The sequence below is a fragment of the Nilaparvata lugens genome, chromosome X (assembly GCF_014356525.2).
Source record: "Nilaparvata lugens isolate BPH chromosome X, ASM1435652v1, whole genome shotgun sequence".
Lineage (NCBI taxonomy): Eukaryota > Metazoa > Arthropoda > Insecta > Hemiptera > Delphacidae > Nilaparvata > Nilaparvata lugens.
Window position 1 is genome coordinate 20225269 of NC_052518.1, and position 16228 is coordinate 20241496.

At 32.3% G+C, this 16228-nt stretch overlaps 1 protein-coding gene across 1 annotated transcript in view; it reads left to right on the forward strand.

Moving 5' to 3' along the window:
- Window positions 1-16228, forward strand: part of LOC111052494 (fatty acid synthase) — a 65345-nt gene that overhangs the window by 35705 nt on the left and 13412 nt on the right. Inside the window, exons 22-34 of the mRNA XM_022339189.2 lie at window positions 633-835; window positions 1320-1559; window positions 3220-3343; window positions 4176-4352; window positions 5789-5968; window positions 7737-7935; window positions 8960-9140; window positions 10010-10155; window positions 11831-12078; window positions 12728-13052; window positions 13671-13826; window positions 14694-14897; window positions 15752-15928. Coding sequence (XP_022194881.2) covers window positions 633-835; window positions 1320-1559; window positions 3220-3343; window positions 4176-4352; window positions 5789-5968; window positions 7737-7935; window positions 8960-9140; window positions 10010-10155; window positions 11831-12078; window positions 12728-13052; window positions 13671-13826; window positions 14694-14897; window positions 15752-15928 — 2560 coding nt within the window. The remainder of the gene's footprint in view (window positions 1-632; window positions 836-1319; window positions 1560-3219; window positions 3344-4175; window positions 4353-5788; window positions 5969-7736; window positions 7936-8959; window positions 9141-10009; window positions 10156-11830; window positions 12079-12727; window positions 13053-13670; window positions 13827-14693; window positions 14898-15751; window positions 15929-16228) is intronic.

Here is a 16228-nt window from a genome sequence, read left to right on the forward strand (position 1 = left end):
ATTCAACATTCATGCCATTTTCAAGTGATATCGAAAATCTATCAAATATATATAAAAAATATCACTTGAAAATGGCATGAATGTTGAAACATGTTGTGATAAAATAATTCAAAAAAAGAGTACTGAGACTTTTATTTCTATTTATGGTGATAAATTCATGCAGTGAATTGGTGAAAGCTAAACGACTTATTAACAAATCGTATAAAAATTGGCGAATTTCAAAAATAACTTTCACATGAGTCTGGATTTTCATTTGTAACAAAATAATTAAAGTTTTGTTCAATCATTGAAATATAATATTTATTCGCAATCTACTTGATTGCAAAAAATAAAGATGAATTCAATCTCAAATTATAATTGGTAATAAAGAATAATATTTATTTGTCATTGATTGATAATCAATCATAAAGTAAGTTCAATGCAAGAGAAAAGGGTTTTAGTTTTCATAAAATGTCTCCTTGTCAAAGTCAAATTGTTGATCGTTGAAATTGATGATAGTCATATCATGAAATCAGCTATTTTGGTTTCAATACTAATTTTCAAATAATTAAAATAATCTGCGAATTGAAATAGTTGATTATCAAACGTGAGTCAAAAAAGTAATGATGAATTATTAAATTTTTCTCCAATAGGTTCAAAAGGTTGAGAGCGCTCCAGTGATCATCAATATCCCAGAAGATAATTTCTCATGGCTTCCAATTTTAAAAGCTGCAGTCAAGGCAGAGGATGTGCCTTCAGATCAGAGGATAATTGTGTATGCCCAGAACGAGCCTTTCAACGGTATAATAGGATTGGTCAATTGTTTGAGAAGAGAGGGATCTGGCGAAAAAATCAGGTAAATTACTAACATACTCATATTTTACTTTGAACTCGAGCATTGATAAGACATGAGTCCTTGGCTTGTGTTTTGGTGATGAGAGGATTTATTTAGAAGAATATGATGGAAGATGATTCATTCAATTCACATTAGCTTTAGATTTAGAAATATTTACAGACATAAGTACAAATTTGTTTAAATGAGTAGAAATGAATTTGAAGTAGAGTAAAGATCAGAGAGCATATGATGTAACATATTTGATAAATAATAATGAATTAATTTTTCCACTTATTATGATTCAAGTGTATTAAAATAATATTGAAGTAAGCAGGGAAATGACGGTTGAAATCATGCATTGAAATACTTCATAATTAGTAGTATATGAATAAACTTCCTTGATGACTATAGGTGAATCAGTTAAGATTTATCTCATCAAATAAAACTCATTTTATTGAGTTCAATGTAATTTCCATAACATTTACCCGTACCTTTTAATTTCCAGATCGTTTTTAATTCTCGATAAAAATGCCCCTCCATTTGACGTGAGCAATCCTTTCTACAAAGAGGAATTGTCCAAGGATTTGGCAGTTAATGTTTATAAGGACGGAAAGTGGGGTAGCTATAGACATCTGCTGCTGAAAGAAAACTCACTTGTCGAGGCACACCACAGTTATGTCAACCTGTTGACCCGAGGAGATCTGTCCAGTTTGGCATGGTTGGAAGGAAACATCAGATTGGACCAGTAAGAATTTTTAAAACAATTTTTGAACATTACCATTTTGATTTAATTTTTGTAACAAGGAAATTATTATTATAATTGATATTTATTATTGACTAAAATAATCAAAACGGTCTATTCCTAATCTCTTTACATTAAAAAAATCGTAATTATACTCCAGTAATTCAAGTCAAATAAAAATTTCTTTATTGCTCATTACATACAAAATTATGAACAATCCCGTTACCGGTAGCTCGCTCATATTTTATAGTGAAAATATAGTTTTCAGAAAATTAATAATTTGAGAGTGATCTGCAGGTTGAATAAATCATAAAGAAAAAAAATATATATTTCACATCGGGTGAATAATGCAATGAAAAAAAATAAAGTTATAATATAACTGAATTTTAAATCAATAATGAAAATTGAGTAAATACGGAATACAGTAGAAAAAATAGCATTATAGTGGAATATTATTTCATTCAAAGTTATTTTTAAATTCTTGATATTATTCAAAAAATGAAAATGTCTAAGCAGTTCACCATCTATTGATTATTGAATATTCTAAACATATAGTGATCCATCTTCATTTTAGTCATCCAAGTTATTTTCAAATTCTTGATTTTGTGAAAGACAAAATAAACATATAGTGATCCATCTTCACTGTTGAGAGTAAATTTTCAAAAAATGAAAATGTCTAAGCAGTTCACCATCTATTGACTATTGAATATTCTAAACATATAGTGATCCATCTTCACTGTTGAGAGTAAATTTTTTAAAATATTTTTTCTTTACATCGTATAAATTTACAATGCAATAAGACAAAATCGTTATTATAGACAATCTTGACGGATTTGTGTTGATTTCGCCAAATACATAAGACAAATAATGTAAATTATAATAAATCTTAATGTTTTGGCACAGCCAGCAAAGTCAGACTTGTGCGCTAGCTGTGAGTTCGTAAAGAGAACAATACAAAGTGAAAAAATACTAAAACATAAAAAACAATAAGAAGACAAGATGAATAAAATTAAAAAGTAGAAATAGTACTCCTAATAAAAAATACAATGATAAAGAAATAATTTAAAGTAATTTCGTGTTAACTGCTAACATTAATATATCCACTAGGTGATAACCAAAAGACAAGATGAATAAAAATAAAAAGTAGAAATAGTACTCCTAATAAAAAATACAATGATAAAGAAATAATTTAAACTAATTTCGTGTTAACTGCTAACATTAATATATCCACTAGGTGATAACCAAAAACAATTCATATACAATATTCTTGTAAATGAAAATGAATGAAGAAAAATACAAGGAAAAAATAAAATCAACATAATATATCTTTCAGAGTAATAAAACAAATGGCATAAAACGTTTCTACCATTTAGTGCTTACCAACATCCCAGTGCTCATAATCAATTTCCATAAATAATATAAAAGATTGAAAGACATTTAAAACTCAAACAAAACATCAATCAATTTATCTATGTTTAGGTATTGAAGCATATAATTATTATGATTTCACTTGGATGTTAATTTCCTATTCTATTATAATAATTGTTTTGTGACTGATGTGGTGATTCACCATAATGAATGAAAACAGGTAATAAGTTTTCAATCACATTCGTTCATTCCTCAATGAGGAAGCTCGATTCATTCATTAACTTATGTTTCACAGGTTGTCACTCTCAAAGGATGAAGAGCTTGTCACAATATATTATTCAGCGTTGAATTTCCGTGATATCATGACTGCGACTGGACGTCTAGCTCCTGAAGTGGTTGCTCGAGGAAGAATGAATCAGGTTAGAAAGATTAACTATTAGAAATTAATTATTGTCGCAATCAAATATTGTCAGATATAGATTTGATAAAATGTGATGCGAGTTATTAATTTATTTTGGATTTACGAGATTAGAGTTTTCAGAAATTGTTGTATTATTTTTGTGTAAGTTACGGTATCTCGATCTGAGGAGTTCATTTTCAACTCAAAATATTTCATGATTAGGAAATAAATGGTTAGAGCATAATCTTGGGTCTGTTCATTTAAAATTAGGGGTTAAAAAAGTTTTGCTTAAATATCAATACAGTCTTCCCGCATAAATTCATTCATTTTTTAGTAATATATCGTTGGGCTCTATTGTTCTAAGAATAAATAATTATCGAATTAATCTCTAGAAATGTTTGTATAACATATAGATAGAAAAATACATTTCAAAATTAACCGAATCAAACTATGTTATTATGCTGTGTAGTTATTATTATTAAGTTTTATTTTGTTGTTATTATTACTAAGTTATTATGCTGTTATTATTATTGGTATTATGCTGTGTTGAACTTCAAGGTAAATTAGTTATTGAATTCTCAATGCATTTTATGTAAGATTCAACATTTCCAACAAGATTTTTTCAAGGAGTTTCAAAATCATCTATCAATTCCCCACACCCAGACTTGTCGTCTTTGTGGGGATATTCATTATGCATATATTGTCTCTGCTCTGTATGTTTTTCTTGTATGAATAAAGATTATATGAATTTGAATTTGAATTATCATCCTCTGTTGGGCGTGGAGGGCAAGATGGGAATTCATATTTTCCAGGCATATTAATTGTAAAATTGGTTGTAACTTCTCCAACAGGATTGCATACAAGGTTTGGAGTACTCGGGAAGAGACGCAAGTGGTAAACGAGTTATGGGAATGGTTGCAAGCAAGGCAATGTCATCCATGCTGGTGGCTGATCGTAATTTGCTTTGGGAGATTCCAGACTCTTGGACGTTGGAAGATGCCGCCACAGTGCCAGTTGTCTATGGAACCGTGAGTTGATTTTCATTTATTTTTTGACAAAAGAGTCTCTGAACATCTCTTTCAAAATTAAGTAATACCGGGCCTACTATGTACAGGTTCTAATTTAATAGTTCAATTTTAAAATGGAGAGATCGATTAAAATCAACAGATTTCTATTGCAATAAAATAACATAAAGTTTGGAATTTACAATAAATCGATCTGGAAATAATTCGTTACTTTAGAAACACTAAAAATACCAGATGGTGTTTAGAAACACCATATAATAATAGGAAGTACCTAATTATTCATAAAATGATCAAACTCACTAAAGTTTATCAAATTTGCTGACATAAGTGAATTATCTCAATTACCACAAATCATATTCCTCACTAGTACCATTGGATTAACGAAAAATATTACAGAAATTGTAAAGTTTGATCGATTTACGGGGAATTCATACAGAGTGACCACGAGGAACATTTATATTTTATAATTAGAAAAAACTATATTAATTTTTCAAGATACTATCTATTCAAGATGGGTAAAATAGTTGTGAATATATGCCATTTACTTTACTTGAGGAAAATTATGTCAGGAAGATGGCGTCCTTCTTCCCTGAGGCAATTTTATATTCTGTCCAGGAAGGTCTTTCACACTCGTTCCAGTGTATCCTCAGTGATTAAGTACGGGGTTTATGTCAATAAACTTGCTCTTTCAAATATCCCTACAAACAAAAATCACTTTAGATTTTCTCACTTCGTAGAACCATAACGGTGGATTATGAAAAGCTAAGGAGTAATTTACTATTTATATGACAATAGCTATTACTTGTTTACAACGCAGTCATATTACTTCGCTCACAATACTTTTTATCGAAATTTGATACAGTCTGAGGTCTGAAGTATCAGTTATTAATTGTGGTCCGCCAGAATGAGAGTGAGTGGAACGTGAGGAGTTTTGAAGTCATTTATGAATTATTATGTATCTCACCAGAAACTGGACGGATGTGAAATAGTTGAAGGTGGAATAATAATTCAGCGTCTTATAGACTGTATTGGTTCATGCCAATTAATTGTTTTTTTGAGAATAATAATTGTAATAATCACTCTGTATGATGAAAAACACATCCAGAAGACCCTTTTATGAAAATCGATCACTTTTATTCCTTTAAACGTTCATGAGAAATGAGTCATGACAAGAATGAGAAGTGTCATGTTGAGAAAAAATGATACCCCATTATGTATTGCGTAGTTGAAGGTGATATCCATTATTGGTGAAGATCACAGATTATTTAAGGATTCGTTTTCCATCTGCACTTGACATGATAATAATGAAAAGGAGGAAACAGCAGAGGCTAGCTTTTCTTACGGTGAGTCTGATCTCATTAGGCATCAAACCTGCAAAACTGTAGAAATCAATGTGAAGAAACAAACAATTCTTACTTTTAGATGGGGACTTTTTGCAGGTTATCTTCGCTCTGGTGATGGCCGGACGTATGAGCAAGGGTGACAGCGTGCTGATTCATGCAGGCAGTGGTGGTGTAGGTCAGGCAGCGATCAACGTGGCGCTTCAGGCTGGATGTGTGGTGTTCACAACTGTTGGAACTCAACAGAAACGCCAATTCATCAGACAAACGTTCCCTCAGGTATTTTACAAGCGTTTAAACAACTCTAACATTCCATCAATATTCAAACTGATATCCCAGTCTGAAGAAAATAATGACGAGAAAAATCCTTCGCATCACCGCAGCAATAACCAAGAATACGTTACAATTCTTTCAGACTTGAACAACAGTTTGATCAATGATTTCAAGATTTTAAAAGCATATCAAATATGGTACCATTCATCAACTCTCTTTTTTAGATATCTATACAAAAAAATTCTCAGTTTTTGTAGTAAAGCATTTTGGTGCAGATCAGGCTTCAGTTGAAATGGAATTCGTGGATTTTCAAAATGATCTGTCTCTCAGATCACTTTCTACAACTAGAAATATTTGGCCTCAAGTCCCCAAAGAAAAATATCCAAATATTATTCAAGTTCCATTGAAGTTGAAAGCTATGGTCAGCTCTACTTACTTGTGTAAATCATCTTTCCAAGTATGAAATTCATAAAAAATCGATATAGGAGCAGACTGACTGATGAACATTTGGACAACTGCATCAGAATGGCTGGCGGCTACAACGTACACTCCAAACATCAAGAAAATACTTGATGACCAAAAATAGTTCCACTGCTCTCATTGAAATGTACATTTCAACTTTTCTTTTACTTTTTGCCTTGAGATAAGTAGATTCCTACATTAGAAATGTATCTGTATAGTGTGAGGATTTCATTTTGCCTACCGTACTTTCTTCATTCTAATATTCCTTGGTAGCTCACTAGAAGATTTATAAATGCTATTCTAGCTCACAGGCTCATAAGTTCATGAGATCATGTTCTATGAGAATCACCCCCTAGATGCACTTCATTTCAGTATTTCCTAGTGGAGAGGCGCGCTTAAGGACACCTCAAGGATAAAAATTTCATTTTTCGACCGAGTTTTGACATATGATGCATGATTCTGGATCGCCTTGACGAGCCGAGAAGAATGAAGTGTAGTACGATGAAATCTGAGCATTTTGTCAAAAGATATAAGTGTTTGAAATTTTGATCCTTGAGGTGTCCTTAAGCGCGCCTCTCCACTAGGAAATACTGAAATGAAGTGCATCTAGCGGGTGATTCTCATAGAACATGATCTCATGAACTTATGTCATTGTGCGAAATATCAATGTAAGGACAATGTAGTTGGTGATGATGGTTGAAGCTGAAAATTCGGCGTTTTTCACAATACAAGGAGCATTGTTCTCAGGTGTACCTGGAAATCTATTCGAGATAGAGCGCTCTCCCAGATCTCAGATTGTAGAGCACAAAAATACGCCTAGAGGGATTTTGAATTATACATCTAAATGTTAACAATCGGAAGATATTGTTTGTTGATCAAAATCTAAAATTCATCAAAATTGATTTTTCCTTCAAATTTCACTCATTTTTGAAACCTCATAACTCAGTACTCATTGGAGGTAGAGAGTTCAAAATAATTTCATTTTATTCAGAACTTTATGATCTAAAAAAAGGTGAGAGCACATTTTTCTGTCCGATTACGAGATTTGGCAGAAATAGCTGAAAACTGGAAAATGAGCCGAAAATACGAGGTTTTTGGGCCACCCTGTATCTAGCACAAGGAAATTTTGCATGAAGAAATTGGTTCTGAACTTCTCTTATGTACCCAAATAATATATTAAAAAATCAGAACTACAATATAAATTGCATGCACCAATGTATAATATAGTGACTGGACTATAGCTGAACATTTAAATTGTTTAGCATATTTTTCTCATTGCTATATTATTTGAAAATCATTTTTTGTTAACAAGATTCCAGAAAGTCATATTGGCAACTCAAGAAACACCTCTTTCGAAGAGATGGTGATGCGGGAGACTAACGGTCGAGGTGTTGATATGGTTCTGAATTCCTTGTCCGAGGAGAAACTGCAAGCATCAGTGCGCTGCTTGGCCAAGGGAGGACGCTTCCTAGAAATTGGAAAATTCGATCTTGCTAACAACAATCCCCTTGGTGAGCAACTGATAACATCTAACATAAATGTCAGCTGATTAATTAGCAGATAAGGATTAAGGATACTTACTATTACTAAACCGTTTTTGTACCTTCAAATTGAACTATTTATAATTTTATATTAATCAGCAGATTAGGATAAGGATATAAGGATAGTGTGTTGAATGCCATAGAGTTATTTGTATCAGTAAATTTTATTTTTGTAATAATCATGTAATTTTCCTTATATAATCGTGTTTCTAATACAGTTGAGTATGCATATCATATTCTGTGATTTATATCTACTTTACAAATAACTTCAGTATATATAATATATAGTTTTTTTCCTTTACTTAAATTTATTGCTGTCTTGCAACTTGTAGTGATGCACTTTGTATTCTACATATTTTCAGTATTTTATAAATATTTCTCTTTTGTATAAAAATCATATAAATTCACCACTCATTGCATCTGTTGTGGTGTGGTGTTGCTCTACAGTAATATTCAGATTTCATTGGAATTCAATTTTATTTTTAATATTCTTAATTTTTTTGTTCTCTTACTATGTATAATGAACTATTGTAATATTATGTTGTTATAGAAGCAATTTTTGGGAGAAATCCTGTATGCTTCCTTGTTTTCATAAATAAATAAATATTACTGTTACCAAGCCGTTTGTGCACCTTTAAATTGAATCATTCACAATTTTAAATGAAACAATATAACAATTGTAAAATTGTAATTTTTTTACAATTTTAAACATAAATTACGAAATCTAATATAATCATTTACTTTCTCATCAGCTTACATCATGTAATCTATGTGTCAATATTGGGGTGGCGAAGTTCTATTGGCTTTCTTCAAAATAATAGAATCCTCTGATTCTGCGTATTGGGATATTTTAATGTTTTTTTTTTTATAAGTTGTTTATTATTAAAGTGTAATTACCGCTTTCTTGCCATCTGTGTTACATTTAAACTGTGCTTTAAGATAGGATTCTCGCTAAAATTGTGATAATATTTGTATAATTTTTTGTGTTTTTCAGGCATGGAAATATTTTTGAGAGAAACCAGTTTTCACGGAATTATGTTGGATAATCTATTTTTCGCTCCGAAAGAATTAAAGGAAGAGATGCAAAAGTACCTACTTGACGGAATCAAAACTGGAGCTGTGAAACCACTTAGTAGAACAGTCTTCCCTGCTGATCAAGTCGAACCGGCTTTCAGGTTAGTTTCCAGCAAAACTTGAAATGAGATCAAATAAAATATTCCCTTCTATATACGTAGTTTAGAACTTAAACTGCTTCACATCAAGAGTCTCCTCTACTCCTCTATTACTTAAACTCGAACATAAAATATCTAGAGTACAAGCAGAGTTTCAAATCAGACTTTCTGGGTTGATTCAAAAGGGTGTTTGATAAGTAGTTGAAGTGTTAAGATTTCTACTCTATCTTTGAATTTGGAGTGCAGTAAACATGACTTACGTTTTGATTGGGGATTTTTGCTGTCTGCATAATTGCATCAAACTGAGCTGTAATCTATGTATAGTAGATTTCTGTGTGATACGTGAAGGTGATTTCACGGTAGGTATCCATATCGGATAATAGAATATATATAGATTTGAGATATTGTCAATAGCACAACCACAATAAATATATCATATAAGAATTAATTTAAAAAATTGGGGCTATTCAGAATAGAATACAAACTGGTTGTGACAATTTAATTTGGTTTTATTTTATCCATCCTATGCAAATTTGTTTTCATCATTATCATTTTTTCATTCCATAATAAATTATCAATAATTTGACCATGAGTCCGTATGAACTGATATATCGGTAACTGATAGGCTATAACTGATATATTCCATATCCGTATGAACTGAGATGTATTTTTTTAATGATACAGAAAAAACAAACTATCCTGATATATTCCATATCCTTATGAACTGAGATGTATTTTTTTAATGATACAGAAAACAACAAACTATAAAACATTATGATTCATAAGTAATATTTCAGTATATTTTTATGTGAATATATCAAATTAAATTTCTTTATATATGATGATGGAAGAATTTAAACTGATTTTTGCAGATTCATGGCAGCAGGAAAACATATTGGTAAAGTTCTTTTGCAAATAAGAGAAGAAGAATCACAAAAGGTTGTGAGGTCTAGTATCCAGAAATCGATGGCCAGGCCGCATTTCTATTGTAACTCGAAAGGATCCTACATTGTTCTTGGTAATTTAAATTTATTTTATGATTTGTTATCGTATTCCCTCAAATAGCAAAATAAATTTAAAGAATTTTGCTGAGGGGGACTAGAGACTAGCTATAGTCGTGATGCACAAAACATCTACACCAATTTATATAAGAAATATATTTCCTGATCGTTAAGTTTAGCAGCAATATCAGAAAGATGAATTGTATTGCATGATAGCTCTCTCATAAGGTCATGATTATTAGTGGGAATTTCAGAATCTGTTCTTGGGTGAGGTAGCTCATAGGTGCTGAGCGACTTGTTAGATATGGAGACCACCACGTGCTCCAGTTCATGCAAGCAGTTGTAATCTGTAAAATCTTGGAGAATTTTCATTTCCATACTAGAATTTCCACTATCAATCTTCAACTTTATATCTTCATAGAGGTTTCGCTTGTGTTTCTGGCAAAGAGCTAAAGGAACTGATACTTCAAAAAATATCAGAATTATAGCAAGAATATTAAAAAAATATAGCAATAAATATCAGTTATAACAAATAACTCACGAATTCTGTGAGGAGAGAGTCAGACAGTATAGCCTCTTCTAGAGTGAAATCCCAGTTCATCTTCAAGAAGTTCCAGTGCTCTACAGGAAGACATTGGGGTTGAATGAAGAATGCCAGACATTGTTCTCAGATCACTGAAGCATCTAGGTTCTATTTAAGCTATTTTCCGTGATCTAGCAAAGTTAATGGTACTGTTGTGTTCTTCTATTACTACACATGTTATAGGTTTAAACAGTTGTAGTAGTATTGAAGTAGTACAAATAGTAGTTCAGCGCTTAGTAGTGCGGTGAATCAAGCTTTAAGCTTGAGAATGTTGAATATAATGCATGTATTTATAGGTCGAAATATATCGCTTAAAATGTCAAAATGTTCGAACATGGCCCACCCCAAATTGAAAAATGTAGCTGCATTCTCCGTTCCACAGGTCTTTCAACTAATTTGTTTTCCATTGTCTAGTGTGATGGCAAATATTATGAGAATGATTATCAAGGCTCTAATCAGTTGTTACATGAATAATATCCCAAATATTAATGCAAAATGTTTTGGTTCAATTGGCGTAATTTTCAACATTTGTCAGTATACTTAGTTATCAAAAGAAAAACTTCAAAAAATTGAAAAGACCTCTTAAAATTTAAATACATCCAAAATATTCTCTAGGTGCTCTTCCGAATCATAGGTTTCAACATATGGTATTCTCATAATTTAGAATCTCATGAAATTGGAAATAAAGGATATACATGCTAGGAACCTAACTTTAAATTATTTAGAACTTCCCTCATAGTTGAATATTTAGTCAGATTTCTCAGCCAAAAGATTTCCTAGTGAGCCTCTAGAACGTATAAGGAAGACATAAAACAAAGTTTTGTTGCAATCCATGCAGTAATTTTTCAGAAATCTTGATCAGGGAGTCAGTCAGTTTAGAATTTTATAAGTAGGTTATAGATATAGATAACATTGATGATGTGTTGGACTTTTATAATGTGTTGGACTTGACGTTAAATTCTCAGTGATATTCATTTTTGACAATGCAATAAAGTGATTAATTTTCAATATTGACTGAGTCTTATTTGTAATAAGAGTTATGAATAGTAGATTACATTCTTCATTAATAAATATTTTTTTAAAGTAATTGATGATTTTTGGTTCTGTAGGAGGACTCGGGGGTTTTGGTTTGGAGCTAGCTGATTGGCTTGTACTACGTGGCGCTAAGAATATCATTCTTACATCAAGAAAAGGTGTTCGTACTGGCTACCAAGCGATGAGAATCAGAATTTGGCAGACGTATGGAGTAAAAGTGTTCATTTCAACACAAGATGTCACCACTCGGCAAGGTGTTCAAGGACTTATTGAAGAAGCAAATCGACTTGGCCCTGTTATTGGAATTTTTAATCTAGCTGTGGTAAGAATGCATAAAAATAAATTAATATCAGTCTACAATAGATATCCGTGTAAGAATTACTAAGCAACATGAGATTCAATATTCATTCATCTCATGTATGAGAAGATAAACATCTTCTCAGGAGATACAGTACAGTTAGTGTAGTACAGTTAGCAGATACAGTACCGTAAGTGTTCAAGCAGTAGTCTCTATTCACGACTGGCCTTTCTTTTGTGGATGACAGAAACCTTCTTCTCAATGATAGGAAATCATACGTAATTCCAATTTCTACACATCAAAGAAAAATGAATTGAGCGCACAAATATCAAAATGAATATGAAATTCTAAAAGGTAGATGGTACTCGTTTACTGGATTTGGAAAGTGACAGATTTTTTCAAGAAGACACATCACATAGGAAGAAAATACTTGACAATGCTGCCTATAGAATTACAATGAATAGCAGATGATACAGAAATAAACATTTTTGGTGACATTATTAGACAAAAATATTCAATAATCTAGCCACTTTGATGCTAGATTGTTATTAAAATAATATAAATGGAACATACGATTAAACTGAAACTATTGAAAACTAAAAAGCATTATAACTATAAAACTATCAACCTATCAAATTGAATTGAACTAAGAAACTATTTGTAACTCCCACAGGTTTTGAAAGATGGTTTGTTTGAAAACCAAACTGAAGCCGACTTCATAGAATCATTCGGACCAAAGGCGACCGCCACAAAATACCTGGATGAAATTACACGGAGACTCTGCCCTAATTTGGAACAATTTGTGATCTTCTCAAGTGTTAGCTGCGGCAGGGGTAACCCGGGACAGACAAACTACGGAATGGCTAATTCTATAATGGAAAGGATCTGCGAGGCACGCCGAAGAGACAATCTTCCTGGTCTGTCAATTCAATGGGGAGCTGTTGGAGATGTTGGATTAGTCGCTGAAATGCAGGAGGATAACATGGAGCTTGTCATACGTGAGTGTACCACAATAATATTTTCAAATGTAATCATTTTTATTTATTTATTATATTAAATCCAATGATCCATTTTCAAATTTAATAGTCTATTAGATTAAATAAGTCTCCTAGAAACCGGGCCTCAATGAAATGGAATCTTCTTACCGCCATTAATACGTCATTAATACCGTCATATAAGTAAATGGTGTCGCAGTGATTTGAACGACGATAAAAAAGCAAACAATAACCGGTATTGGATGTGCATGTCTACAAACTTACACACAAATATACAACCTCTCATAGAATTTGTCTCAATAAGAATAAAAAAGAAACATAAACTATCAAATAAAAAAAGTGAAACGAATTTCACCTCTGGATCAGCAGAAAATGTCAGCCAGAGTATGGCCTCCTAATCTGCCAGGTTCAATCCAGGCAACCCTCCAGGGAGCTTAAACAATGGACATGCAGAGGCAATATTTGGATCTCTCCATATTCACAATTTATTATGGTTATATTTTTCAATTGCAGTTGTAACTACAAATTATTGTATTATTGATATTGTTAAGCATATAATATTATCAAAATCAACCTTTTTAATAATACTGATTCTAATTATGTATGACTTATTTATTGCAGTTGGAACTCTGCAGCAAGGAATAAGTAACTGTTTGGAACTCATGGACACCTTCCTCAAAGGATCAAGTACAATTGTTTCCAGTATTATAGTTGCCGAGAAACGTACTACCGGTGGTATAGCGGGAAATATTATTGACACCGTCGCTAATATCCTAGGTGAAGCCTTGTATTATTCATAAATTCAAAATATAGTCAGTGCGAACCTAAGTTTGCAGCACGGGGCTTTATGGCCAATGTTATTTGTTATGAGAATAGTAGCACACTGTTGCCGTTTTTATTCTGATTCTATCAAATGACGCTTTCTAGTTCGCTCTTTCTCTCACACAATTTGCTCATAAGTTTTTCTGGCATCTGTGAAATCTAGCAGCACTGTACTCCATAAGATCAATCCTGCAATCTGAGGTCTGCACAGACTCCTGTATTGCAACAGTATTTGAATGTTGCTTAAACTTTGAGCATGGTAAGAAAGTAAATTTATAATCATAAATATCATTTCAGACATGTAGGAATGGTATCAGAGAACAATTATTTCTTATTTAAGTGGAAGTAGTATTAATTGCATCCTCAGGCATGAATTTTGTCAAATATAGTAGGCTTTTATCACTTGGGTGGCAAAAAGTCTGTATGTTCGATACAGCTTCTTCTTCTGCTAATTTATCAGGAATCCTGTCTGGTTAAAATGAAATAATGAAATGCGAAACTCCATCGAGATTTGTTTCAATGGAAGATATTTGTTTTTTCCTTTAGAATAGTGGATTAATAAAATCAATACAAAAACTTGTAGTACCCTTTTTTAAAAACTTTAAATTATTTTTTAATAGTGAATTAATACAGACATAAATGACTTTATTTCCACTCTTCACAGATTATATCTATTGTCTGTTTTTGCGAAGTTTTTCAACCCACAATAAAGTAGTTTGACAAAATTTATGGAAAGATTAGTTCTTTCCATGACGTTTAATTATTATTAGTATCACCCCACTATCAGATATCCATATAGCCCTATTATGTTGTGATTTTCAGGTTTAAGAGATCTGAAAACAATCAGTTTGCATTCGACGCTGGCTGAATTGGGAATGGACTCTATGATGGCTGTCGAAATCAAACAAACGCTTGAACGAGAGTTTGAAGTTTTCCTCACTCCACAAGATATCAGAGGAATGACGTTCTCCAAATTGAAAGAGATTGCCGCTCAAGAGAGCTCCGGAAAAGGTGGTTTGAATGCAGGTACAGAAAATAAAAGAATGTTTTCTTCCTTATTCAAATAACAAGAAGCGTTGAGTTTCATTCAACTGCAAAAAACTCTTCATGTATTGATAGCGCAAAGTGCCACTTTATGGCACGAGCAATAAAGAAGCTTTTCACTCGAACTAAATGCAATTTTTTTCTATAACTGCAGTATTTTCCTCTAATACAAAAGAACATAACAAAATGATTGACTCGCATACTATAACACTGATCGATCGCTGACTGTATTGATAACTTGAGCCAGTTCTCTTAGATTAATGAAATTAATTTCAATAAATGCTGTGATTATTGTGAGCAAATGTAATACAAAATGTTACTAGAATTATTCTATTTGATTTAATTATCAAATAATTGATATTAACTTCAATGAATGTTGTAATAGTCGCTATTGCTGATTCGAGTTATATGGGAGAAACCAAAAAATTGTACATTTGAACCTCCCGATCCCTTAGAACAGTGGGTAAGGGTGGGAACTTTTGATATGTTTACCTCCTTACTACCCTTAAAAGTACATCGAAAAGCGTCGAACAGCGGGGTTTGCCCTTTTTTGAGCATTCATTGCTTCGGCTAACATTGTTCAACCCAAACCAAAAACTTGAATGCCATTTTATGAAAAAGTCATTTTGCTTTGTGCCATTTTTCCGTATACAGCCTTTAGAACTAAGGACTTCTGCTACTGCAAATATTGACCGCAGAACTAAATAGAAGGAGGAAATTCGTATAATGAAACTGTCCCCAGACCGGGAATCGAACCCGGTACCTCTCAGTTGCCGGCCGAGCGGCTTTACCCTATGTTGCGTATGAATAATGTTGAATTCATTGCTATTTTACAGAAATCAAGGGTGAATTGATGCCTCAACAAGGAATTTCCCATCTCATCCGAGTAATTGGTGATGAACTGACAGCTGCTCTACCAGTTGTGAGATTGCCCTCACTAATTGGTGATGGATCAGTCATAGAGGAATATGGAGGATCCCATTCAACCTGTTTCTTGATTCCAGGAGTTGAGGGTATGATTTTCCATCATATGTAATATTGCATTCAATAAGGACTGTTTACATAGTATAAGTTTCAGCAAAATTTAAGCAACTGAGGGTTTAAATTAGAGGTGTTTGTACTTTTTTTACCTGGTCCATTATAAATTCAAATTTATTAAATGTCTGACCAAATAGAAAATAATTTATTTCAGACCAAATATATCAGCAGATATTTATGAAAGTCTATGATATTATTCATGTATGATCCACTTATCTTCAGATATTTATAAAGCATATACCAAAACAAATCTGCATTAATTTGAAGGCAAAGTA